The sequence below is a fragment of the Bufo bufo genome, chromosome 7 (assembly GCF_905171765.1).
Source record: "Bufo bufo chromosome 7, aBufBuf1.1, whole genome shotgun sequence".
Lineage (NCBI taxonomy): Eukaryota > Metazoa > Chordata > Amphibia > Anura > Bufonidae > Bufo > Bufo bufo.
The window spans coordinates 191,982,642-192,008,166 of record NC_053395.1 but is presented as its reverse complement, the minus strand read 5'-3'; the positions used below and the strand labels follow the sequence as shown (position 1 = coordinate 192,008,166).

The window sequence follows — 25,525 nt, the reverse complement described above, 5'->3', positions numbered from 1 at the left end:
TTCACTGAACGCACCCGGAGCCAATCCGTCACGCTCGTGTGAAAGAGGCCAAAGGCTTCCGTTTTGACTTCCGTCTTATGGATTCCGTTATTTTCCGTTGTAACATATTATAACGGAAAACAAAAACTAAGGCTCCATTCACACGTCCGCAAAATGGGTCCACATCCGTTCCGCAATTTTGCGGAACGGGTGCGGACCCATTCATTCTCTATGGGGACGGAATGGATGCGGACAGCACACAGTGTGCGATCTTTGGGTCCGTAACTCCGCAAAAAGATCGAGCATGTCCTATTCTTGTCCGCAGCTTGCGGACAAGAATAGGCATTTCTATAGGGGTGCCGGGCGGGTGTGTTGCGGACCCGCAATTTGCGGGTCCGCAACACAGCACGGACGTGTGAATGCAGCCTAAATCCATAACACTGATGTGAACTCGCCCTAAGATCAGCACGAATTTCTGTGTTTCTGCAGCATTTCCTTTAAAAAAATCTGCAAAGTCTAATTGCGTTTTTTGGTGCGGATTACATGCGGTTTTGCCACGCGGATTTCATGTGGAAAAAAGGCAGAATTATGCCTTAGAGTGCATTCACACGACCGGATGTATTTTTTGGTTCGCAAAAAAACGTATGGCGTCCGTGTGAGGTCCACGTTGCATCAGTTTTTTCTACGTATCTATTCTAACAATGCCTATTCTTGTTTGCAAAATAGACAAGAATAGGACATATTCTATCTATTTTGTAGAACTGCAGAATGGACACACAGACGCGGACCACACATGGTGTGTTGTCCGCATTTTTTTGAGGACCCACTGAAATAAATGGGTCTGCATCCTATACGCAAAAAATGAGGATCGGATGTGGTTCAAAAATACGGTTGTGTTAATGGGGCCTTATTCACACAGTCAGTGTTCCGCCAGTGATTTCCATCAGAGATTTTGAGCCAAAACCAGGTGCGGCTCTAAACACAGAACAGGTGCAGATCTCTCTCTTAGGCCTCTTTCACACTACAGTATGTCCATTTCAGTGTTTTGCGTTCCGTTTTTCACGGATCCGTTGTCCCGTTTTTGGGTTCCGTTGTGTCTCTGTTTCCGTTCAGTATGTCCGCAAAAACCTTTCAGTATGGTTTCCGTATGGTTCCCGTATACGGTCCGTTTTTCACGGATCAAAAACGGAAGCCACCTGTATTTGTGCTCAGCCAAAGTTTGGCAACAAGAAACACATGGCCACAGTGGGCTGGGCCTAGCATTTGTTAATGACGGATCCGCAAAAAACGGATGCCATACGGATGCCTTCCGTATGCATTCCGTTTTTTTGCGGACCCATTGACTTTAATGGAGCCACGGACCGTGATTTGCGGACAAACATAGGACATGTTCTATCTTTCCACGGCACGGAAATACTGAAATACTGAAACGGAATGCACACGGAGACACTTCAGTATTTTTTGCTGAACCATTGAAATAAATGGTTCAGTATCTGTTCCGTATACTGAACTCAAAAAACGTCCAGTATACTGAACGCAAAATACTGTAGTGTGAAAGAGGCCTGAGTCCTCATGCACACGGCCGTTGTTTGGGTCCGCATCCGAGCCGCCGTTTTGGCGGCTCGGATGCGGACCCATTTACTTCAATGGGGCCGCAAAAGATGCGGACAGCACTCCGTGTGCTGTCTGCATCCGTTGCTCCGTTCCGCAGCCCTGCTAAAAAAATATAACATGTCCTATACTTGTCCGCAAGAATAGGCATTTATATTGAAGGCCACCTGTTCCGTTCCGCAAATTGCGGAAGGCACACGGGCGGCGTCTGTTTTTTGCGGATTGCGGACCGCAAAAAACGGAACAGTCGTGTGCATGGGGCCTTATACCTTATGTCTGTGGAGGCGCCAATCCTGGTTTTGGATCATTGACCAAAACACTGATGTATTAATCAGGGTACATTAACACGATCGTATATGTTTTGCAGTCCGCAAGGTGAGTTAAATGATTTTTATTTATTTTTTAACCCTTCCAGCCCTATTTTACTGAAAATCGCACCGCATCCGCACTTGTTTGCGGATGCTTGCGATTTTCACGCAGCCCCATTCACTTCTATGGGGCCTGTGTTGCGTGAAAAACGCACAATATAGAGCATGCTGCGATTTTCACGCAACGCACAAGTGATGCGTGAAATTAACCGCTCATGTGCACAGCCCCATAGAAATGAATGGGTCTGGATTCAGTGCGGGTGCAATGCGTGAATTGAACGCATTGCACCCGCACTGAATAAGGACCCATTCATTTCTATGGGGCTGTTTACATGAGCGGTGATTTTCACACATCACTTGTGCGTTGCGTGAAAATCACAGCAAGCTCTATTTTGTGCGGATGCGCAAGCAAGTGCGGATGCGGTGCGATTTTCACCACGGTTCCTAGGAGACGATCTGGATGGGGACCCGATCTTTATTATTTTCCCTTATAACATGGTTATAAGGGAAAATAATAGCATTCTGAATACAAAATGCATAGTAAAATAGCGCTGGAGTTTTTTTTTTTTTTTTTTTAACTCACTTTAATCCACTTGCTCGCGCAGCCCGGCTTCTCTTCTGTCTTCTTCTGTGCTGTGTACAGGAAAAGGACCTGTGGTGACGTCACTCCGGTCATCACATGGTCCATCACATGATCCATCACCATGGTAAAAGATCATGTGATGACCGGAGTGACGTCACCACAGGTCCTTTTCCTGTACACAGCAAAGAAGAGGACAGAAGAGAAGCCGGGCTGCGCGAGCAAGTGGATTAAGGTGAGTTAAATTATTTTTTATTTCTTTTTAACCCCTCCAGCCCTATTGTACTATGCATTCTGTATTCAGAATGCTATTATTTTCCCTTATAACCATGTTATAAGGGAAAATAATACAATCTACAGAACACCGATCCCAAGCCCGAACTTCTGTGAAGAAGTTCGGGTTTGGGTACCAAACATGCCGATTTTTCTCACGCGCGTGCAAAACCCATTACAATGTTTTGCACTCGCGCGGAAAAATCGCGCATGTTCCCGCAACGCACCCGCACCTTTTCCCGCAACGCCCGTGTGAAAGAGGCCAAAGGGGCCTTACAGTTCTGGAATGTATTGGATAACACTGACATAGTGCTGTCAATGTTATCCAATACATTCCAGACCTCTAAGGGTTTCATAGCATCATAAATTAATATAATGCTACGCGACCCCGGCAGTGCTGGAAGGTCAGGACGGGAGCTGTCTTATACTCATGCTGCGAGTCCGGAGTGTGAAACTCGCTCATGTGAAACCAGCCTAAGGCCTCATGCACACGAACGTATTTTGTTTCCGTGTCCATTCCGTTTTTTTTTGTGCTATCCGCATCCGTATGTCCGTTTCGTAGCCCCGCAAAAAAAAAAAAATGTCCTATTCTTGTCCGTTTTAGGCATTATTGCAGTGGATCCGCAAAAAAAAACCGAATGGCATACAGATGTCATCCGTTTTTTTTTGCGGATCCGCAATTTGCGGACCGCAAAACACATACGGTCGTGTGTATGTAGCCTTAAAGCAGGCATGCTCAACCTGCGGCCCTCCAGCTGTTGTAAAACTACAACTCCCACAATGCCCTGCTGTAGGCTGATAGCTGTAGACTGTTCGGGCATGCTGGGAGTTGTAGTTTTGCAACAGCTGGAGGGCCGCAGGTTGAGCATGCCTGCATTAAAGAGTGCAAACCGGATCATTTAACGTATATATCTCCATGAAATAAGTTTACCATGGCAGAAAAAGGTCCTTTTTTTTAAAAAAAAAGCCTGACGCTGCACTACTGAAACATTCTGACAACATTATCATCAACCTATTTGGTTTCTGCCTTGTGAAGACCCTGTAGTACAGGAATCAACAACCTCTGGCACTCCAGCTGTTGTGATACTACAACTCCAAGCATGCTCCATTTACTTCTTTGGGCGTTATGAGAACAGCCAAGCAAGTGTGCATGCTGGGAGTCGTAGTTTAGCCACAGCTGGAGTTCTGACCCCTGCTATAGTAGGATCCAAATAACCACACCTCTAAATCCACCTATAGACGCTCATAACTGAGATTATATTCAAGCTAGGCCCATAGCAACCAATCAGATTCTGCCTTTCATTTTTCAGAGAGCCTTTGGAAAAGGAAAGATGGAATCTGATTGGTTGCTATGGGTAGCTAAGCCACTTTTCCTTTGCACTGGTTTTATAAATTTCACACAAGGGCTCCATGGCATACACTGCACCCAACACAAATCACAAGTAGACAAGTCTCTTCAGAATATCTCAGTAGTGCAGCCTCGGGAATTGGGCCCATAACATCAAAGAATCTAGATATGAGATTTTTAAAGAAATTTTGTTTTTCTGACACACTGATAAGGATTTTTGTCACTGAGCACCTGCTGACATTATTCATCCAATGGTGAAATTCGTTTTTGAAAGAGTTGAAAATCATGATATGTGACAAAGATACTCTAAAAATTAAGGGGGTCATTTATTAAACTGGTGTAAAGTAGAAGTGGCTTAGTTGCCCATAGCAACCAATCAGATCCAATCTTTTATTTTTCACAGCTCCTTTGAAAAATGAAAGATGGAATCTGATTTGTTGCTATGGGCAACTAAGCCACTTCTACTTTACACCAGTTAGATGAATGTCCCCATAAGATTTTTTTTTGGGCACATGCAAAATTTTAAAATTGATGAGAAAAGTGGCCATGGTCTCCAAGGAGACAAGGACAGATTTGTGAAACTGTCTAAAAGTGAAACTGCCTTTGTTGCTCATTGCAACCAATCACAGCACAGCTTTCATTTTTCCAGCGCAGAATATAAAGTCAAAGCTGTGCTGGGATTGGTTGCTTCGGACAACAAAGACAATTTTACTTTTGAACAGATTTGTAAATCTCCTCAATAGTGTTGGAGAATTTTTTTATAGAAACCCAGAAAATGGTGCAAATTTTTGCTTAAATCTAACATTCAAACTATTAGACAGCCCCAAATGCACCAGATTTCTTATAAATCATGTGTCTTCAAATATATTTAGCACAAATAACTCCTTTTTCTGGGAGTTCGATATTAAAGGGCATCTGTCAGCATTTGTACCTATGACAATGGCTGACCTGTTACATGTGCACTTGGCAGCTGAAGACATCTGTGTTGGTCCCATGTTCCTATGTGTCCGCATTGCTGAGAAAAGTGATGTTTTAATATATGCAAATGAGCCTCTTTATAAGAAATCTGGTGCATTTCGAGCTGCCCTTTAAAGGGGTTATCCCATCTTAGACAATGGGGGCATATCGCTAGGATATGCCCCCATTGTCTGATAGGTGCGGGTCTCACCTCTGGGACCCGCACCTACAAGGAGAACAGAGCCGGGGAGAGTTGTGGATGGAGAACCCCGGCTATTTTCGACGGCTCCATAGAAATGAATGGAGGGCGGCCGCGCATGCGCAGTGCCCCCTCCTCAACTTTCTCCGCTCCGTTCTCCTTGAAGGTGCGGGTCCAAGAGGCGGAACCCACACCTATCAGACAATGGGGGCATATCCTAGCAACTCCAAAGACATACTGATAGGGACCTTAGATTGTGAGCCCCATTGCGGACAGTGAGTGATGCCAATGTCTTTAAAGCGCTGCAGAATATAATAGCGCTATATAAGTGCATAAAATCAATAAATATGCCCCCATTGTCTAAGATGGGATAACCCCTTTAATAACCTATTCTCAGGATATCATAATCAATATCAGATCGGTGAGGGACCGACTCCAGCCGCCCCCACCGATCAGCTGTTTGAAGAGGCCCCGATGTTCGGGTGAGTGATGCGGCCTCCTCACAGCTTACAAAGCACATTGTATAGTGACCATGCTTGCTATTGCAGTTCAGGCCCATTCACTTGAAAGGGACTGAGCTGCGCCTGGGCCAGGTGACATTACGGGCCTAAGATGAGCCCACGGCCCTCACAACCTCTTCAAACAGCTGATCAGCTGGGGTATCAGGAGTCAGACCCCCACAATGAGATATTAATGACCTATATTGGGGGTAGGTAATCAGTATCGAGCTCCTGGAGAACCCCTTTAAAGTGGGTCAATGTATTTTTCATATTATGGCCACTTTGCAAGTTATTAACATGTTGCTATAAGAGATATAAAAATATTTTTTTATCTAAAACACAATATAAAGGAAGTGAAAAAGTCAACAAAAGAGACCTTACTTTTTGATTTAAATAATATGGGTCGAGGTCCTCGAGTGGTTCTGACACCATTCCATGAGGTATATCCCCGTATATGAATGGCAGACTTTTGCCCGCTTCCAAGTCACTGCTTGGCTTGGGGCCATTATCATCATCGTCAATATTGTTCTCTTGTTTGGGCTTCTTTGCTTTCTCCTCTGCAATGCGTTTCTCGATTGCTTTAAGAGACTCCCTGGTAAAATAGCGGAAGCTGTCGGGCCCAGGTGGTACAAGTCGTGCCTGCGCCATCTTTTCATCCTGCACCTCTTAATTTACTGCTTTGCTCCTTTCATAATGGAATCCTGCAATGAAAGAAAAATATAATTGTCAGCAGAGAAAACGACCAACGACTTGTTTAAAGGTATTTTCTGGGAATCATACATTGATGACCAATGTCCGCCGATCAGCTCTTTAAAGAGGATGTGACCCTCCGATGATTGCTGCAGCCTCTGCCTAGGTCAGTAACGTCAAAATCATTGGTCACATGACCTAGTTGTAGTTTAGTCCCATTCAGGTGAATAGGCCTGAGCTGCAATACCAAGCACAGCCACTATATAATGGATGGCGCTGTGATTGGTTAACTATGAGGATGCTGCAGTGCTCACTACAGTGCTTCAGCCTTTTCAAACAGCTGATCGCCTGGGGTGTCTGGAGTCAGAACCCTTAGATATTGATGAGCTGTTCTGAGGATAGGTCATCAATATAGGTCAAGGTCGCTGGTTTGGGATGCTGCAAACTTATTAAGAGGCGCATCTCCAATGTTAAACTGTGTCTGACTTTGAAATCTATCCCTGGTGTAGATTTCGGATAAAATTTACAATTTTCTGGCATAACTTATATGACATATTCTGGGCTGCTTTGGCCTAGCCCCATCCTGCCCCATCTAGTCTGAAATTCTGTAATATTAATATTTAATACAAAAACTCTGATATTTTATGGGCTGTTTGCCCACTTTTAGTGTAAAAAGTGGAAAAACTGCGGTTTTTACAACTTTTGGCTCATCCATTCCCCACTGCTTCCTGGTCCATCACTGGTCTCCACTCCCTGGTGCCTCTTGACGCACAAGGCATGACTACTCAGCCAATCACTGTATGAGTCAGGTCATCTCTGCGGCCAGTGATTGGTTGTGCGGTCATTTCCTGCGTTTTAAGTGGCACCAAGAGTAGTGACCAGTGGGGGACAAGAAAGCATTGGAATGGGAGTGGCGGGGATCAGTGAGGCACTGTATGATTTTTTTTTTGGAAACTGCATTTGGAGCGTTTTTCTAAATATTTTTTTTTGATCAGACAACTCCTTTAAGATAATGGTATTAAAAACAATGTAACTCATTGGGCACGAAAAGTCACAATCAAAACCTGCATATTATAAAGAACTACTGAACTGGATACTAAAACTTGATTAAAGGTTATAAACACCTTTAGGGGCAATTGTTTTATCATTGCAGTTTAGTTATTTTGAGCTAAAATGCATTTTTGGCCTGTATTAAAAAAAAATTCTATTCCACAACCTTCAATATATCTGCAGACTATTGCTTTCTGTTTGATACTGAGTCTGTCATGGAGCTGCTGTGACGGCTCAATGTGTAGCCCTTATCTCTGAACTCCTGTCAGCTCATAAACACTCTGTAGGAAGATACAATGGTCACTGCCCAGAACAACCACCAACAAACTCAGAAAACTGCTACCAGTGTTCTTTAACCACTCTGGATGGTAGGAAACTAAGGCTATCCCATCACAGAGCCTGCCATAAGGCTGTGATGGCTAACCTCCGGCACTCCAGCTGTGGTAAAACTCCCAAGATGTACACTTGCTTGGCATGTCTAAGAACTCCATAAAAATGAATGGAGCATGCTGGGAGTCATAGTTTCACCACAGCTGGAGTGCCGGAGGTTAGCCATCACTGGGCAGCTAGATGAACTTAGTTGCTAGTGACCCAGATTATAACTGTGGAGTAAGGGCTCATGCCCACGACCGTATGCCCTCTGAGACAAACGGTCCGTGAGCGGGCCATATATCCCGGAGCGGCATACATCGTGCGCACAGGAGCGCACATCATCATAGGTTACTATGATACTGTGCGCATTGGGCCGCCTGCGGGACTACTGTCCTGGACTCATATGATCATTTGAGTGCAGGATAGTAGTCCCGCGGGCGGCCGGATGTGCACAGTATCATAGTAACCTATAATACTGTGCGCTCCCGTGCGCACGATGTATGCCGCTCCGGGACATATGGCCCGCTCACGGACCGTATGTCTCGGAGGGCATACGGTCATGTGCATGAGCCCTAAAGTAGTGGAAAATTGGTGAGAGCTCGCTATAAGTAGACCTACCACAATGATTGGAGTGCAAGGTCTAGACAAGCAGGGTCAGAAGCAGAAGAGACAGATGGAACCCAAACAGCAGACAAAGGATTAATCCAGAAACAAGCATGGTCAGAATACCCGAAGGATCAATAGAAGCCAATTAAGCAGCAGACAAGAGATTAATCCAGAATCTAAACCACGGTCGGTACACAGAGGGAAAGCAAGCAGTACAGGACAGTACAGAACAGAGATGCAAACTGAACCAGGATAAATATGCAATCACCAGCAGCTGGCCATGACTGAGCAGCAGATTTAAATTCTCTGCCTAGCTCTGGGATTGATTGCTGACCCAGGAACCTCATTGGCTTAGCTTCCAGCCTTACGGATAGTTCAACCAGCTGGGGCTTGAGTCTGGTTGGCATGGCAACCCTCCCAGCACAACAACGCACACAATTCTGGCTGGGCTAACTCCTGACATACTCAGTATCACTAAATTCTTATCAAACCTATAAGAATATGGCAACCGGAACCTGTCACCGGAATTTTGGGTATAGAGCTGAGGACATGGGCTGCTAGATCGCCGCTAGCATATCCGCAATACCCAGTCCCCATAGCTCTGTGTGCTTTTATTGTGTAAAAAACCCGATTTGATACATATGCAAATTAACACAAAAGAGTCATATCTTACTTGTGTGACCAGAGAAGAGTCATATTTTCAAGCTCTGACTCATCTCAGGTTAATTTGCATATGTATCAAATCGGTTCTAATACACAATAAAAGCACACAGAGCTATGGGGACTGGGTATTGCGGATGTGCTAGCGGCCATCTAACAACCCATGTCCTCAGCTCTATACACAAAATCCCGGTGACAGGTTCCATTTAAGGCTCCTTTACATGGGCAGACACAACAGGCAATTATTGGGAGCAAACTGTTCATTCCTGATAATTGCTTGCGCATTACAGGAGGTGAAAACTAAATTTCATGCAGCAATGACCTCCATCATATGGGGACAAGCTATAGCTAGAGAAATTTCTCATTGCGATATTGACTCATTGTTTCTGGGCATCAGATCACTGTCTACACAGAACGATCTGCTGCCCAGAAATGATGATTTAATGTAGGTGACTGCACCAGCAATATTTTTACCAGATGAGTAAATGTATGCTCGTTCATCGGGTGATTGGCTACACCTTTGAACGAGGTAATTATATGGAGGAAACGTTCCTAGAAATGCTCCATCCCGATCATTGGCCCATTTAAAGGTGCCTTTCAGAGATAAGGGCTACACATTAAACATCAAACCATCAGAGCAGCTGCTTGATGGACTGTAAAGCAGAAAGACATTGCAGATACACTGAAAGTGAAAGATGTAGAACAAAAATTGTTGACATTTTTAACCAAGTAAAAAAAAAAAGAAAAACAATAAATGAGTAAAATGCAATTGCTTCCAAAGGTGTCCATAGTCTTGGTAGTTTTTTTTATGATAGGCAGCTTTTGACTGTAAATGCTATAGCTCAAAACTGTATCAATATACAGTATGTGATAATTCTGAAACAGTGTGTGATTTGTGTCCTGCAGGCTTAGGCCTAGTTCACACGAACGTTTTTTTTGCGAGTGAACGGGCCGTTTTGTTGTGTTCCGTATACGGTCCGTATACGGAACCATTCATTTCAATGGTTCCGCAAAAAAAAACGGAATGTGTTCCGTATGCATTTTGTTTCCGTATTTCCGTTTTTCCGTTGAAAGATAGAGCTTGTCCTATATTTGGCCGTAAATCACGGGTCGTGGCTCCATTCAAGTCAATGGGTCCGCAAAAAAAAACGGAACACATACAGAAATGCATCCGTATGTCTTCCGTTTCCGTTCCGTTTTTTCTGAACCATCTATTGAAAATGTTATGGCCAGCCCAATTTTTTCTATGTAATTACTGTATACTGTACATGCCATACGGAAAAACGGAACGGAAAAATGGAAAGGAAACGGAAACACAACGGAACTCAAAAACGGAACAACGGATCCGTAAAAAACGGACCGCAAAAAACAATAAAAGCCATACGGTCGTGTGAACTTGGCCTTACTGTGCACATAGTTGGACACGGGTATATCAAGGGGAGAAAAACAGAACTAGATCGCACATCCACAATGCTATGCTTTGATCTAATTAAACTTCCTTCTCAGCATCATATTAAGGGTACTTTCACACTTGCGTTGTTTGATTCCGGCAGGCAGTTCCGTTGCCTGAACTGCCTGCCTGATCAGGCAGACTGTATGCAAACGCATGTAATTTTTTCTGACTGATCAGGCATTTTTCAGACTGATCAGGATCCTGAAAAATGCCTGATCAGTCAGAAAAATGCATTGCAATACCGGATCGGTTTTTCCGGTGTCATCAGGCAAAACGAATCCGGCATTTTTTTCTCTCTAATTTTTAAAGGTCTGCGCATGCGCAGACCGGATGGGCGGATCCGGCATTCAGGCAAGTCTTCAGTTTTTATCGCCAGAGATAAAACCGTAGCATGCTACGGTTTTCTCTTTTGCCTGATCAGTCAAAATGACTGAACTGAAGACATCCTGATGCATCCTGAACGGATTGCTCTCCATTCAGAATGCATGGGGATATGCCTGATCAGTTCTTTTCCGGTATTGAGCCCCCAGGACGGAACTCAGCGCCGGAAAAGAAAAACGCTAGTGTGAAAGTACCCTAAAGTGTACAGCCCCCTATACTGCATGCTGTACAAGAGGCATTCGTGTACATTTTGATCAAAAGGCATAAGCCCACTCACCACGCCAAGATTGCCTCTTTGAGTGGGACCTACTGTGACAAAAAAGGCGCAGCACACTGCGGTGACAAAGCGGCACTGCGCTAGTAGGCGGCAGGACCCAGGAGTCAAACAGCAACCCTGCTGTCCGACAATGCCACCCATGGCCCTGGGTCCCACCAACCCACCAGCAGAGCGCCACAAAAATAATGGCCACAGCAGGTCCCACTCAAAGAGGCAACCTTGGCGTGGTGAGTGGGCTAATGCCTTTTGATCAAAACGTACTCTAATGCCTCTTGTACAGCATGTAGTATAGGGGGCTGTACACTTTAGGGCTCTTTCACACCTGCGTTATTGTCTTCCGGCATAGAGTTCCGTCGTCGGGGCTCTATGCCGGAAGAATCCTGATCAGGATTATCCTAATGCATTCTGAATGGAGAGAAATCCGTTCAGGATGCATCAGGATGTCTTCAGTTCCGGAACGGAACGTTTTTTGGCCGGAGAAAATACCGCAGCATGCTGCGCTTTTTGCTCCGGCCAAAAATCCGGAACACTTGCCGCAAGGCCGGATCCGGAATTAATGCCCATTGAAAGCCATTGATCCGGATCCGGCCTTAAGCTAAACGTCGTTTCGGCGCATTGCCGCATCCGACATTTAGCTTTTTCAGAGTGGTTACCATGGCTGCCGGGACGCTAAAGTCCTGGCAGCCATGGTAAAGTGTAGTGGGGAGCGGGGGAGCAGCATACTTACCGTCCGTGCGGCTTCCCGGGCGCTCCAGAGTGACGTCAGGGCGCCCCAAGCGCATGGATCACGTGATCCATGTGATCACGTCATCCATGCGCATGGGGCGCTCTGACGTCATTCTGGAGCGCCCCGGGAGCCGCACGGACTGTAAGTATACCGCTCCCCCGCTCCCCACTACTACTATGGCAACCAGGACTTTAATAGCGTCCTGGGTGCCATAGTAACGCTGAACGCATTTGGAAGACGGTTCCGTCTTCAAATGCTTTCAGTACACTTGCGTTTTTCCGGATCCGGAGTGTAATTCCGGCAAGTGGAGTACACGCCGGATCCGGACAACGCAAGTGTGAAAGAGGCCTAAATATGACGCTTAGAAGCGAGTTTAATTAGTTCAAACCATAGCATTGTGGATGTGCGATCCAGTTCTGTTTTTCTCCCCTTAATATACACATAGTTGGACACGGTCTTCATTGGTATCTCATGAACATGCTCAGGTCAATTAACATCCATGACATATGCTCCATGTGCCTTCATGTTGTGATATTCATTTACGATATGTATCTAAATACCCAATATAGATGTTTGGCCTCATAGTCTGGAACACGAAGAAACTTGTACATTGCATTTGTGATCTAGCGTTTGTTTTTCTACTTTGCGTGCATATCTACAGATGTAGCAGTGGCGAATCTGTCATAATGCATTGCAAATGCATTGTGACAACTCTACATTGGGATGATGTGCTGGGGTTACCTGAGGTTTATGTAAAGACACAGATAATACATTGTGAATATTACAATAATTAGGGATGAGCGAACACCTGGAACTTCGGGTTTGCTGGGTTCGGCCGAACTTCAGCTCAAAGTTCGGGTTCGGGACCCGAACTTGACCCCGAACCCCATTGAAGTCAATAGGGACCCAAACTTTGGGGCACTAAAATGTCTGTAAAAATAGACATAGTAAGGGCTAGAGGGCTGCAAAAGGAAGCAAAATGGGGATAAGAGCAGGACAATTGCTTTGCAAACAAATGTGGATAGGGGAAATTACTTAAAATAACATAGAATAGAAAAAAAAAAAATCTTGAACTAGGAGCCGGAGGTCAAAGTGGAGTAGGGGGTTGAGGAGGAAGTGGATGTGGCGGTGTAGGTGGAAGCGCTGGTGGAGGAGGAGGAGGTAGCCAACAATGTTTTTGGTGTTTTTTTTTTCTTTACATTTTTTTTCTTTTTTCTTTTTTATAAATTTGGGAAGATCCCAAAACATTGAGAAGTAGAAAAGAGAATGCAAAGAGAAAGTGCGCTGGAGTATAACAATGGCTTGGTGTGGCCGGTATACTTGTCTACTCAGCACAAGGTACAGACAAGTCCTGTGGGATCCATGCCTGGTTAATTTTAATGAACGTGAGCTTGTCCACGTTAGCTGTGGACAGGCGGCTGCGCATGTCTGTGATGACGCCCCCTGCTGTGCTAATGCTAAACACACTTTCGGACAATACACTGGCCACAGGGCAGGCCAACACCTCCAAGGCGTAAAGGGCAAGCGCAGGCCATGTGCCCAATTTAGAGACCCAGAAGTTGAATGGGGCAGACCCATCAGTCAGTACGTGTAGGCGTGTGCAAGTGTACTTTTCCACCATGTTTCCGAATGCTGCCTCCTGCTAAGACGTCCCGTATCAGCTGGTGGTGCTGGTTGTTGTGGCATGCTGACAAAGCTTATCCACATTTCAGCCATGCTAACCTTCCCTTCTGAGGTGTTGGCGGTGCCCCAGCTGCGTTGGCAACTGCTTCCTTCTCTGCCTTCGCCTTCCACTGAGCCCCCGCTGTCAGGTGGGAATGCCATCAGCAGCGTGTCTAAAAGCGTGCGGTTGTACTCGCGCATCTTCCTATCATGCTCCAGGGACGTAATTAAGAATGGCACGATTTCCTTGTAGATGGGATCCAGCAGGGTGGGCACCCAGTAATCAGCACTGGTTAGAATGTGGGTAACTCTGCGGTCATTGCGCAGGCACTGCAGCATGTAGTCGCTCATGTGTGCCAGGCTGCCAAGAGGCAACGACAAGCTGTCCTCTATGGGAGGTGTATCTTCTGTGTGATGTCCTCTGTATCCCTCCAGCCACGCTCCAGTGATGCCCATGAGCTGCTTTGGGTGCCACACGGTTCCTCCTCATCATCCTCCTCCTCCTCCACATCCTCCAGAACTGTGCCCTGGCTGGACAGTTGTGTACCTGGCCTCTGTTGGTGCAGGAACCCACCCTCTGAGCCACTTGTGACTGACTGGCCTGATAACCGTGGAAATGACCCCTCTTCCTCCTCCTTTTCCTCCTGTGCCACATGCTCTTCCATCATTGCCCGAAGTGTTATTTAAAGGAGACATAGAAGTGGGATAGTAACGCTGAGGATGGCGTCATCAGCACTGACCATGTTGGTGGAGTACTCGAAACGGCACACACGTCCCGCATGGAGGCCCACTAGTTGGTGGTGAAGTGGTGCTGTTCCGCAGAGCGACTCACCCATGCATGCTGCAGCTGAAACTCCACTATGGCCTGCTGCTGCTCCACAGTCTCTCCAGCATGTGCAAGGTGGAGTTCCACCTTGTGGGTACCTCGGATATGAGGCGGTGAGCTGGGAGGCCGAAGTTACGCTGCAGTGCAGACAGGCGAGCAGCAGCAGGGTGAGAACGCCAAAAGTGCGCAGAGACGGCCCGCACTTTCTGCAGCAGTTCTGACATATTGGGGTAATTTTTCAGGAACCTCTGCACCACCAAATTCAGCACATGCGCCAGGCAAGGGATGTGCGTCAAACCGGCTAGGCCCAGAGTTGCTATGAGATTTCGCCCATTATCGCACACCACCAGGCCGGGCTTGAGGCTCAGTGGCACCAACCACTTATCGGTCTGTTGTTCCATGCCCGTCCACAGCTCCTGCGGGGTGTGGGATTTTTCCCCCAAACAGATGAGTTTCAAAACTGCCTGCTGTCATTTCCCCCTGGCTGTGCTGAAGTTGGTGGTGAAGGTGTTATGCTGACCGGATGAGGAGGTGGTATAGGAGGAAGTGGAGTAGGAGGAGGAGGCAACAAGAGGCAAAGAGAAACGTCCTGCAATCCTCGGCGGAAGGACATGCGCCAAACTGCTATCCACCGCAGGCCCAGCCGCCACTACATTTACCCAGTGTGCAGTTAGGGAGATATAACATCTCTGTCCGTGCTTACTGGTCCACGTATTGGTGGTTATGTGGACCTTGCCACAGATGGCGCTGCGCAGTGCACACCTAATTTTGTCTGCCACTTGGTTGTGCAGGGCAGGGATGGCTCGCCTGGAAAAGTAGTGGCGGCTGGGAACCACGTACTGTCGGACAGCCATCGCCATAAGGTTTTTAAAAGTCTCCGTCTCCACCAGACGGAATGACAGCATTTCAAGGGCCAGGAATTTTGAAATGCTTTTATTGAAGCTGGATCACATGATGCATCGGCCAATCACAGCCATGCCATTAGTAGGCATGGCTGTGATGGCTTCTAAGTGCCTAAAGCCTGTTGATTGGCTGCCCTGCAGCCTTTCAAAAGCTTTATTAAATGCCCGAACACCGAACTCGAACCCGAACTTTTCCGGCAAAGTTTGGGTCCGGGTACCCGAACTCGCAAAGTTCGGTACGGACCTGAACTTTACAGTTTGGGTTCGCTCAACACTAAAAATAATGCTTGACACAATATAAAAAATTCTATTTCACAACTCTGCAACATATGTACCATGTACCAACTCTACAAGGATATGTGTAATATATAAATTGCATAATTTATCCCCATTATCAAATCAAAGGGAGTGGGGATTTTCGTGCACAGCTTTTTCAGATAGGCTACCCCTCAAAACAGTAGGTCATGGGGTAGGGACGTAAGGAGACACGGCCTACGGCCTCATGCACACGACCGTGGTGTGTTTTGCGGTTCGCAAATCGCGGATTCGCAAAACACGGATGGCGTCCGTGCGCATTCCGCAATTTGCGGAACGGCACGGACAGCCTTCAATATAAATGCCTATTCTTGTCCACAAAGCGCACACAAGAATAGGACATGTTATATTTTTTTAGCGGGGCCACGGAACGGAGCAACGGATGCGGACAGCACACAGAGTGCTGTCTGCATCTTTTGCGGCCCAATTGAAGTGAATGGGTCCGCATCCGAGCCGCCAAAACAGACTAAAACAACGGCCGTGTGCATGAGGCCTACTACTGAGACCTCTGTATGTTACCTCTATACAATGCTGTCTTACGGTATACTGTTCTTAACTCTTTGCAGTCTTGTTGGCGGCACAGTTCTGTTGGGAGGTCGGCAGTATCAGATAAAAATCTCAAAATAAATTGCAGGCACATGAAGGTACAGAAGGATCTCGTAGATCTATAGCTGTCCTATTATGGCTCTATACAACTTTAGGAGCCTCAAAATTAGTACCAATTAGAACAAGATACTGGCATTTATTCATTTTTCTAATCTTTTTTTTAATTTACTCACCTCATCCATTTGAGTGCAAAGAGGCAGCCACAGCCATCTTGATTTAAGATCCCGCGCGAAATCTCATGCGTGGTGACATATGACGTCACCACGGCGGCCAGCATGATGACATCATCACGCACTGCGCAAGATTTCACCCGGTGTCTTCAATCAAGATGGCCGCCGCGGCCTCTTTGCGTTCAAATGGATAAGGTAAGATTTATTTTATTTTTTATTTTTACAGGATTAACTCCTAAAAGCCCTCACTATTATTCTCAGATGCCGTGCTCCGCAATGAACGCGGCATCCTGAAGGGTTCAATGACGGGGGCAGTGCAATCTCCGTTCCCCATCATTGCGCCTGCTAGTTACAAAGGAATGAGCTTAATACGAACTAATTCATCACAAAGCGATTTTCTTTGTGGAATTCGGTGAAGCAGTCGAATCGAATTTTTCAAAACTTTGCTCAACACTAGTCAGTTTCTTGAATTGCTAATATTGCATAGATTTGCTTCTTTGATTTTCTCTGCAGCAGCCACAAGGACGTAGGAAACCGATGTCTGGAGACAACTCATTGGCTCCTATTGGAGGGTGTTGTGGGCATGCTCTGTGACCTGTACAGAGGTCATTGCGCAGGGAGGGGGAGGAGGTAAGCTGCCATCATGTAAATGTTGGTAGCAGGCTCACCCTTCTACAAAGTAGAAAATAGTCCAGCATCTCAGGATCCACAAATCAGAGCTTTATTGAAGGAATTCCATACTTAATTGGTTGCAAAAAGATCCAAAGAATTCCTATGCGTTTCGGAAAACTTCTGCGTCCTTACTCACGGCAGTGTGTTTTGTACAATGTTTTATGACTTAAAATAGCTGACAGACGCTTGTCCCCATATGCACCGGAAGTAGTTAATTATATATGTAATTTACCTGCATCAGTATTAACCATTAGTGTGAAATATATGTGTGTGAGAGGACAAATAGTACAGGAGGAGCCTCATGTTAGTTATATAACAAGGTTTTGTTAATTTATCAAAATGTTAATAAATAAAACTTAATTGAAAAAATCCTACATTTAAAAACATAGAAAACAAGATCTATTATTGCACTGTTCTAATTAGATGAAAGAGGAAGCACAGTTATTTCCCAAACAATATCCCAAAAAAAGTTAATGAATCTCAGAAGCCAAGTGTGAACATGATTCTAATTATTAGCAGTGGAAACTGGAGCCGTTATTCAAATACCAAGTGTGAACACAGGCCCTGATTTATCATACTGGTGCAAAGGTAAACTGGCTCAGGAATCTGATTGGTTGCTATGGGCAACTAAACCAGTTTTCCTTTGCCCCAATTTTGATAAATCTACCCCATAGTTCTTTTCCTTAGCAGTAAAAACTAAACTGATTGTTCAAATGCAGAATGTGACCATACACTCACCTAAAGAATTATTAGGAACACTTGTTCAATTTCTCATTAATGCAATTATCTAGTCAACCAATCACATGGCAGTTGCTGCAATGCATTTAGGGTTGTGGTCCTGGTCAAGACAATCTCCTGAACTCCAAACTGAATGTCAGAATAGGAAAGAAAGGTGATTTAAGCAATTGTGAGCGTTGCATGGTTGTTGGTGCCAGACGGGCCGGTCTGAGTATTTCACAATCTGCTCAGTTACTGGGATTTTCACGCACAACCATTTCTAGGGTTTACAAAGAATGGTGTGAAAAGGGAAAAACATCCAGTATGCGGCAGTCCTGTGGGCAAAAATGCCTTGTGGATGCTAGAGGTCAGAGGAGAATGGGCCGGCTGATTCAAGCTGATAGAAGAGCAACGTTGACTGAAATAACCACTCGTTACAACCGAGGTATGCAGCAAAGCATTTGTGAAGCCACAACACGCACAACCTTGAGGCGGTGGGCTACAACAGCAGAAGACCCCACCGGGTACCACTCGTCTCCACTACAAATAGGAAAAAGAGGCTACAATTTGCACGAGCTCACAAAATTTGGACTGTTGAAGACTGGAAAAATGTTGCCTGGTCTGATGAGTCTCGATTTCTGTTGAGACATTCAAATGGTAGAGTCAGAATTTGGCGTAAACAGAATGAGAACATGTATCCATCCTCTGATGGCTACTTCCAGCAGGATAATGCACCATGTCGCAAAGCTCTAATCATTTCAAATTGGTTTCTTGAACATGACAATGAGTTCACTGTACTAAAATGGCCCCCACAGTCACCAGATCTCAACCCAATAGAGCATCTTTGGGATGTGGTGGAACGGGAGCTTCGTGCCCTGGATGTGCATCCCTCAAATCTCCATCAACTGCAAGATGCTATCCTATCAATATGGGCCAACATTTCTAAAGAATGCTATCAGCACCTTGTTGAATCAATGCCACGTAGAATTAAGGCAGTTCTGAAGGCAAAAGGGGGTCCAACACCGTATTAGTATGGTGTTCCTAAAAATTCTTTAGGTGAGTGTAGTTCTTGTTAGTTGCAGCAGAAACCAAGCCAAATGTTCTAATAAGGGCTCGTTCACACGACCGTGTGAAGCCCGTGCCCGTATTGCGGACCGCAATTGCGGATCCGCAATACACGGGTCCCGTTCCGTGGCCATTCCGCATCACGGATGCGGACCCATTCATTTCAATGGGTCAGCAAATCCGGATATGCGGAACGGAACCACGGAACGGAACATTACGGAAGCACTCTGAGGTTCCGTTCCGTGCTTCCGCACTGCAAAAATATAGAGCTTGCTCTATCTTTTTGCGGAACGGAGGGATCGCGGACCCATTCAAGTGAATGGGGTCGCGATCCCTATGCGGCTGCCACACGGCAGGTGCCCGTGCTTAGCGGACCGCAATTTGCGGTCCACAGCACGGGCACGGGCTTCACACGGTCGTGTGAAGAAGCCCTAAGAATAATCGTCTTCACTCTTGGGTTTTGAAAAAACTGATCTGGCTTCTACTGCTAATAATTAGAACCATGTTCACACTTGGTATCTGAACAAATCATTTCAGTTTTTACTGCTAACAATAAGGGCTCATGCACACGACCGCATGTATTTTTCAGTCCGCAAAAAAAGATCCGCAAAAAATACGGATGATTTTGCAGAACGGAACAGCTCTCTCCTAATAGAACAGCCCTATCCTTGTCCGTAATGTGGACAATAATAGGACATGTTCTATATTTTTGCGGAACGGACATACGGAAACGGAATGCACATGGAATAACTTCCATTTTTTTCTTTCGGACCCATTGAAATGAATGGTTCCGCATAAGGTCTGCAAAATTCATGAGCCCTAAGAATCATGTTCATGCCTGGTATTTGAATAATCGATTCAGTTCACAATGCTAGTAATAAGAAGCATGTTCACACTTTGTATTTGTATTTATGGATCTCTTTTTGTATGTTTTTAAATGTATGATTTTTACTGTTATGTTACTGACATGAGGCTCCTCCCGTACTGTTGCTAAGTTCTCTCAAATATCTGTTTCACTTAGGCTGGGTTCACACGAGCATGTCCGGATTAGGTCCGGATGCGTCCCGGTGTATTGCGGCAAACCCGCGCGAGTAGGAACGCAATTGCAGTCAGTTTTGACTGCGATTGCGTTCCGATGTTCAGTTTTTATCGGGCGGGTGCAATGTGTTTCGCACACGCGTGATAAAAAAACCGACTGTGGTACCCAGACCCGAACTTCTTCACAGAAGTTCAGGTTTGGGTTAGTTGTAGTGTAGATTGTATTATTTTCCCTTATAACATGGTTATAAGGGAAAATAATAGCATTCTTTAATACAGAATGCTTAGTAGGTGATCAATTGAGGGTTAAAAAAAATAAAATAATTAACTCACCTTCTCCTCTTGTTCGCGTAGTTGCCGGTCTCTTCTTTACTTCTTTAATAATGAGCTGTGGGCTAAAGGACCTGTGGTGATGTCAGATCACATGCTCCAATCACATGGTCCACCAATCACACGGTGATGGACCATGTGATTGGAGCATGTGATCTGACGTCACCACAGGTCCTTTAGCCCACAGCTCATCATTAAAGAAGTAAAGAAGAGACCGGCAACTACGCGATCAAGAGGAGAAGGTGAGTTAATTATTTTATTTTTTTTAACCCTCAATTGATCACCTACTAAGCATTCTGTATTAAAGAATGCTATTATTTTCCCTTATAACCATGTTATAAGGGAAAATAATACAATCTACACTACAACTAACCCAAACCTGAACTTCTGTGAAGAAGTTCGGGTCTGGGTACCACAGTCGGTTTTTTTATCACGCGTGTGCGAAACACATTGCACCCGCCCGATAAAAACTGAACATCGGAACGCAATCGCAGTCAAAACTGACTGCAATTGCGTTCCTACTCGCGCGGGTTTGCCGCAATACACCGGGACGCATCCGTCGTCACCTAGCAACCATGCGTGAAAATCGCACCGCATCCGCACTTGCTTGTGGATGCTTGCGATTTTCTCGCAACCCCATTCACTTCTATGGGGCCTGCGTTGCGTGAAAAACGCAGACTATAGAGCATGCTGCGATTTTCACGCAACGCACAAGTGATGCGTGAAAATCATCGCTCATCTGAACAGCCCCATTGAAATGAATGGGTCGGGATTCAGTGCGGGTGCAATACGTTCACCTACCGCATTGCACCCGCGTGGAAATCTCGCCCGTGTGAACGCAGCCTTAAAGGGGTAATCCTGTAATCCAGCCGAGGTGGTCGTGCTTGCACACCATAGAAAAAAGCACCGCCTCTCTGGTGGCCATTACCGTGGGAGCGCGCATAGACTGGAACCTTTTCCTATAGTGTGCAAGCATGACCACTGTTGATGAATTGCAGGGTGGTTGTAACCATGGAAACGAGCCGTGTATAATGCAATGGAAAAATGAATCCGGCCAGCAAAGGAGGCAATATGGAAAATCACAATACAATGGTAAGTGCCTGGTATTATCTTTGTCTACATGATAAATGCCATTTGCTGAAGTGAGACGACCCCTTTAAAGCTACAATAACAACCTATTGCAAATGGTATGATCCTGTGTTATCTATACAAAGGTGTTACCAGTCATTGTACTCTTGCTCCTGATAATACTGAAAAGTGATCTCTACAGAACAGGACGTATTGGCCAATTTGGGGCCCATGGATTCCCTGATAAATCTAACTGGACCAAACGACATAAACCAACATGAAACCAATGGTGAAAAATGCTTGGAACCTGATGATTCATAATCTGATGCTGAAATAAATTTTCCAGCAGACTGTAAAACCAATAACCCCATCCAGAACACATAGAGTCATGTGGCTCTCTGCTCTAACGCTTGAAAAGGAAAGAAAAAAATGTGACAACAAAAAGCTTGATTTAGCCGTTAATTCCCATCAAATTTAATAGACGAGCATGTTAGAGTAATTCATAGCCGTGAACTCGCTCACAGCGCCCATCATCTGGGCCTCTGCTACATTGTATCATCAGGTGAGGCTTCGTCTAGAAGCTACAAACAATTACAATCTCTGAAATGATGAGTTATAGGGTCCATTCACACGTTCGTTGTTTCTTTCCTGATCTGTTCCGTTTTTTTGCGGAACAGATCTGGACCAGTTCTGTACCCATTCATTTTCAATGGGTCCTGAAAAAAATCGGACAGCTCAATGTCTGATTTTTTTCAGGACCCATTGAAAATTAATAGGTACAGAACTGGTCCAGATCTGTTCCGCAAAAAACGGAACAGATCAGGAAAGAAACAACGGACGTGTGAATGGACCCTTATTCTGATTACGCCTTTATTCTACAATATTTTGCATTTACAATAAAAAAATATCCAACTTAGGCCTCATGCACACGACCGTTGTTGTTTTCCGTGTCCGTTGTTCCGTTTTCCGTGATTTTCTACGTTGAAAACTCGGATAATGCACCGTTTGCCATCCGCGTCCGTGATCCGTGTTTCCAGTCCGTCAAAAAAATATGACCTGTTCTATATTTTTCACGGACAACGGTTCGCGGACCCATTCAAGTCAATGGGTCTGTAAAAAAAACGGAGGCACACAAGATTGTCGTCCACGTCCGTTTTTTTCCTATCATTTGCAAGGCAAACTTGACTTAGATTTTTTTTTCACTTTTCATGTCTGGTGATCCTCCAAAAATCAAGGAAGACACACGGAAACAAAAACGGAAACGGATCACGGAACAGCTTTTTGCGGACCGCAAAAAAATACTGTCGTGTGCATGAGGCCTTACTCAGATAGATTTTCGGAAAAACATTACAAGCTGCAGGTGTATCAATGATGCGTGGAATGATCATAGTTCACTGGGTTTGATTCCTGCAACAAAAAGCTCCTCAACTTGCTACACTGCTGAACAAGTCTACAGGAGCCGCTCTCTCTCTGGGCTCATTAGAAATGAGACCGCAGTCAGTTTGGCATATTCCAGACGTCGTCATGGCAATGATACATTCTTATGTTTGTCTACAATTTAAGCAATTTTTCTTTTCTCTGAAGCCATTGTTCTTTAGGCGGATAGGGGGAGAGAGCAGCGATAGACCCAGTGTTTTACCAAATTCAAAATATGGTCTAGACACGGTCAATTGAAATCTGTGATGCGCTTTAAGGCCTCATGCACACGACCGTTGTTTGGGTCCACATCCGATGCGGCTTGGATGCGGACCCATTCACTTCAATGGGGCCACAAAAAATGAGGACAGCAAACGGAGTTGCTTCGTTCCGTGGCCCCACTAAAAAAATAAAAATAAATAGAATACATCCTATTCTTCTCCAATTGCGAGCAAGAGCAAGAATAGGCATTTCTATAATGTGCGGCCCATTCCGTAAATTGTGAAACGCCCACGGGCGGCATCCGGATCTGTGTGCATGTAATCTAATGGACAAAGTCTCAAACAGAAATGGGTTTAGGGGTCAGTCTGTGCCAATTGTAACATTTATTACCCCCAGATTAAGGTGTTTCCAAAACGCGAGTTGGGGTGTGCGGTTCTCCTGAGGTGACTCTTCTACTTATGGGTATGTGAATGATATATTTTCTACACTCATGTAGGATGTTTGGTGTGGAACCTTTTACCAGTACAATGCACTAGCACCAATACATTTCCCCATGCTTCCCTTTTTTGTGGGTCAGGGATGTCTATTATTTTTCCTATGCCTGGTTTCCCCCTCCTTGTTATGAATATATTTACATTATCTTGTGATAATCATACTGACATGAGTTTCCCTCAGGTGTATGCTGCACCACATTGATGTATTGTTTGTCTTTGCTTCTGTTTTTTTTATTTTATATATTTAATAAAAATATATCTTTTCTATATAAGGCCCTGTAGACTTTTTTGGGGGGAGATGCAATTGTAACATTTAGTGAGTAATCCCATTTAGGGTTGTTGCGGGTATCGAAATTTCGATACCCAATCGATACTTTTGTCCCGGTATCGATACGATACCGGGATTTCCGTTTTTTCGATACTGGGCTGCGCTTCTGCGCAGTCTAGTATCTCTGAACATGAGCGCTGCTATCGGCGCGCTCATGTTCTCTCTCAGCAGCACAGGGAGAAGGAAGCTGTCCTCCCTCCCCCTGTGCTGCTGCCGCTGCCACCAATGAGAAGAGAGGGGCGGAGGAGGGGCGGCAATGAGAAGAGAGGGGGTGGAGGAGGGGCGGCAATGAGAAGAGAGGGGCGGAGGAGGGGCGGGCGCACTGCGCCACCAATGATAGGATTACTATCGGAGCGATGGGAGGAGACATCAGCTTCACTAGTGGGCGTTCCTTTTCCCTGCGCTGCGATTGGACAGCGCTACAGCCAGGGAGAAGGAACGCCCACTAGTGAAGCTGATGTCTCCTCCCATCGCTCCGATAGTAATCAGCAGCATGTGGAGCAGGAGAGGAGACAGTAATGGGGCACTGCGGGCGAACGGAGCGGCGCCCAGGACTAATGGTGAGTGCTGAGACATCGCTGGGCGCCGCTCTGTGTGGCCTAATAGTGAAAGTCTGGACTCATATACAGTAGTCAGTCTTTAACACATACAGGAGGCGGGTGCCGGCAGCAGAATCGCATTGCCGGCACCCTGCCCCTGACAGGGAGCTGCGATCAGCGGCAGTTAACTGCCGCTGATCTGCTAGTACCCGCCTCCTGTATAAAGGGGTAAAATCATTGGTGGTGCAGTGCACCCCCTCCCCCTCAATCCCCCCATCCCATTAAAATCATTGGTGGCACAGTGCGCCGGCCCCTCTCAACCCTCCAGTATTAAAATCATTGGTGGCAGTGGCCACAGGGACCTCTCCACTCCCCCTCATTGGTGGTGCAGTGGCAGCTTCTGATCGGAGCCCCAGCTGTGTAAGCCTGGGGCTCCGATCGGTTACCATGGCAGCCAGGACGCTACAGAAGCCCTGGTTGCCATGGTAACATCCCTGATGCTGTGTGCACAAAGCACAGAGCAGCAGGGACAGTGTGGAGTCCTATTCACCCTGATAGAGATCTATCAGGGTGAATAGGAAAAGGGATGAAAGATCCCAGGTTCTAGCCCCTAAGGGGGGAAATAGTTATTAAATAAAAAGTGAAAAAAAAAAAAAACACTAAAATATGAAGTATAAATCACCCCCCTTTTCCCAATTTCACATATAAAATATATAAATAAACATATTACATCGCCACGTCAGAAAAGTCCAAACTATTAAAATATAAAAAAAAAATCTAGGTGGTGAATGCCGGAACAGAAAAAATAAAATAAAAACTGCGCGATTCGCCATTTTTAAAAATGAGGAATGCACGTGGCTTTTTTTGTTTATTTTTTTCGCGTGGTATCGAATGGTATCGAGTATCGCAATACTTTTTCATGGTATCGAAACCGAATCAAAAATTTGGTATCGCAACAACTCTAATCCCATTGGCTCAGTTCCATCCTCTCTGTACATGCTACATAACAAATGGGTGGCCAGCAGGATTGGACTGGGGTTCCTTGGGCCCACCAGAGGAAATTATTCTTGGGGCCCAACCCTTATATCAACAATAAGTCTTCAAGTGAACCGAGGTCTGCAGCA

At 45.5% G+C, this 25,525-nt stretch overlaps 1 protein-coding gene across 1 annotated transcript in view; it reads right to left on the bottom strand.

Moving 5' to 3' along the window:
* Window positions 1–25,525, bottom strand: part of LOC121008434 (sodium channel protein type 2 subunit alpha-like) — a 248,365-nt gene that overhangs the window by 134,322 nt on the left and 88,518 nt on the right. Inside the window, exon 2 of the mRNA XM_040440980.1 lies at window positions 6,197–6,516. Within this exon, the coding sequence (XP_040296914.1) occupies window positions 6,197–6,463 (267 nt within the window). The 5' untranslated portion in view covers window positions 6,464–6,516. The remainder of the gene's footprint in view (window positions 1–6,196; window positions 6,517–25,525) is intronic.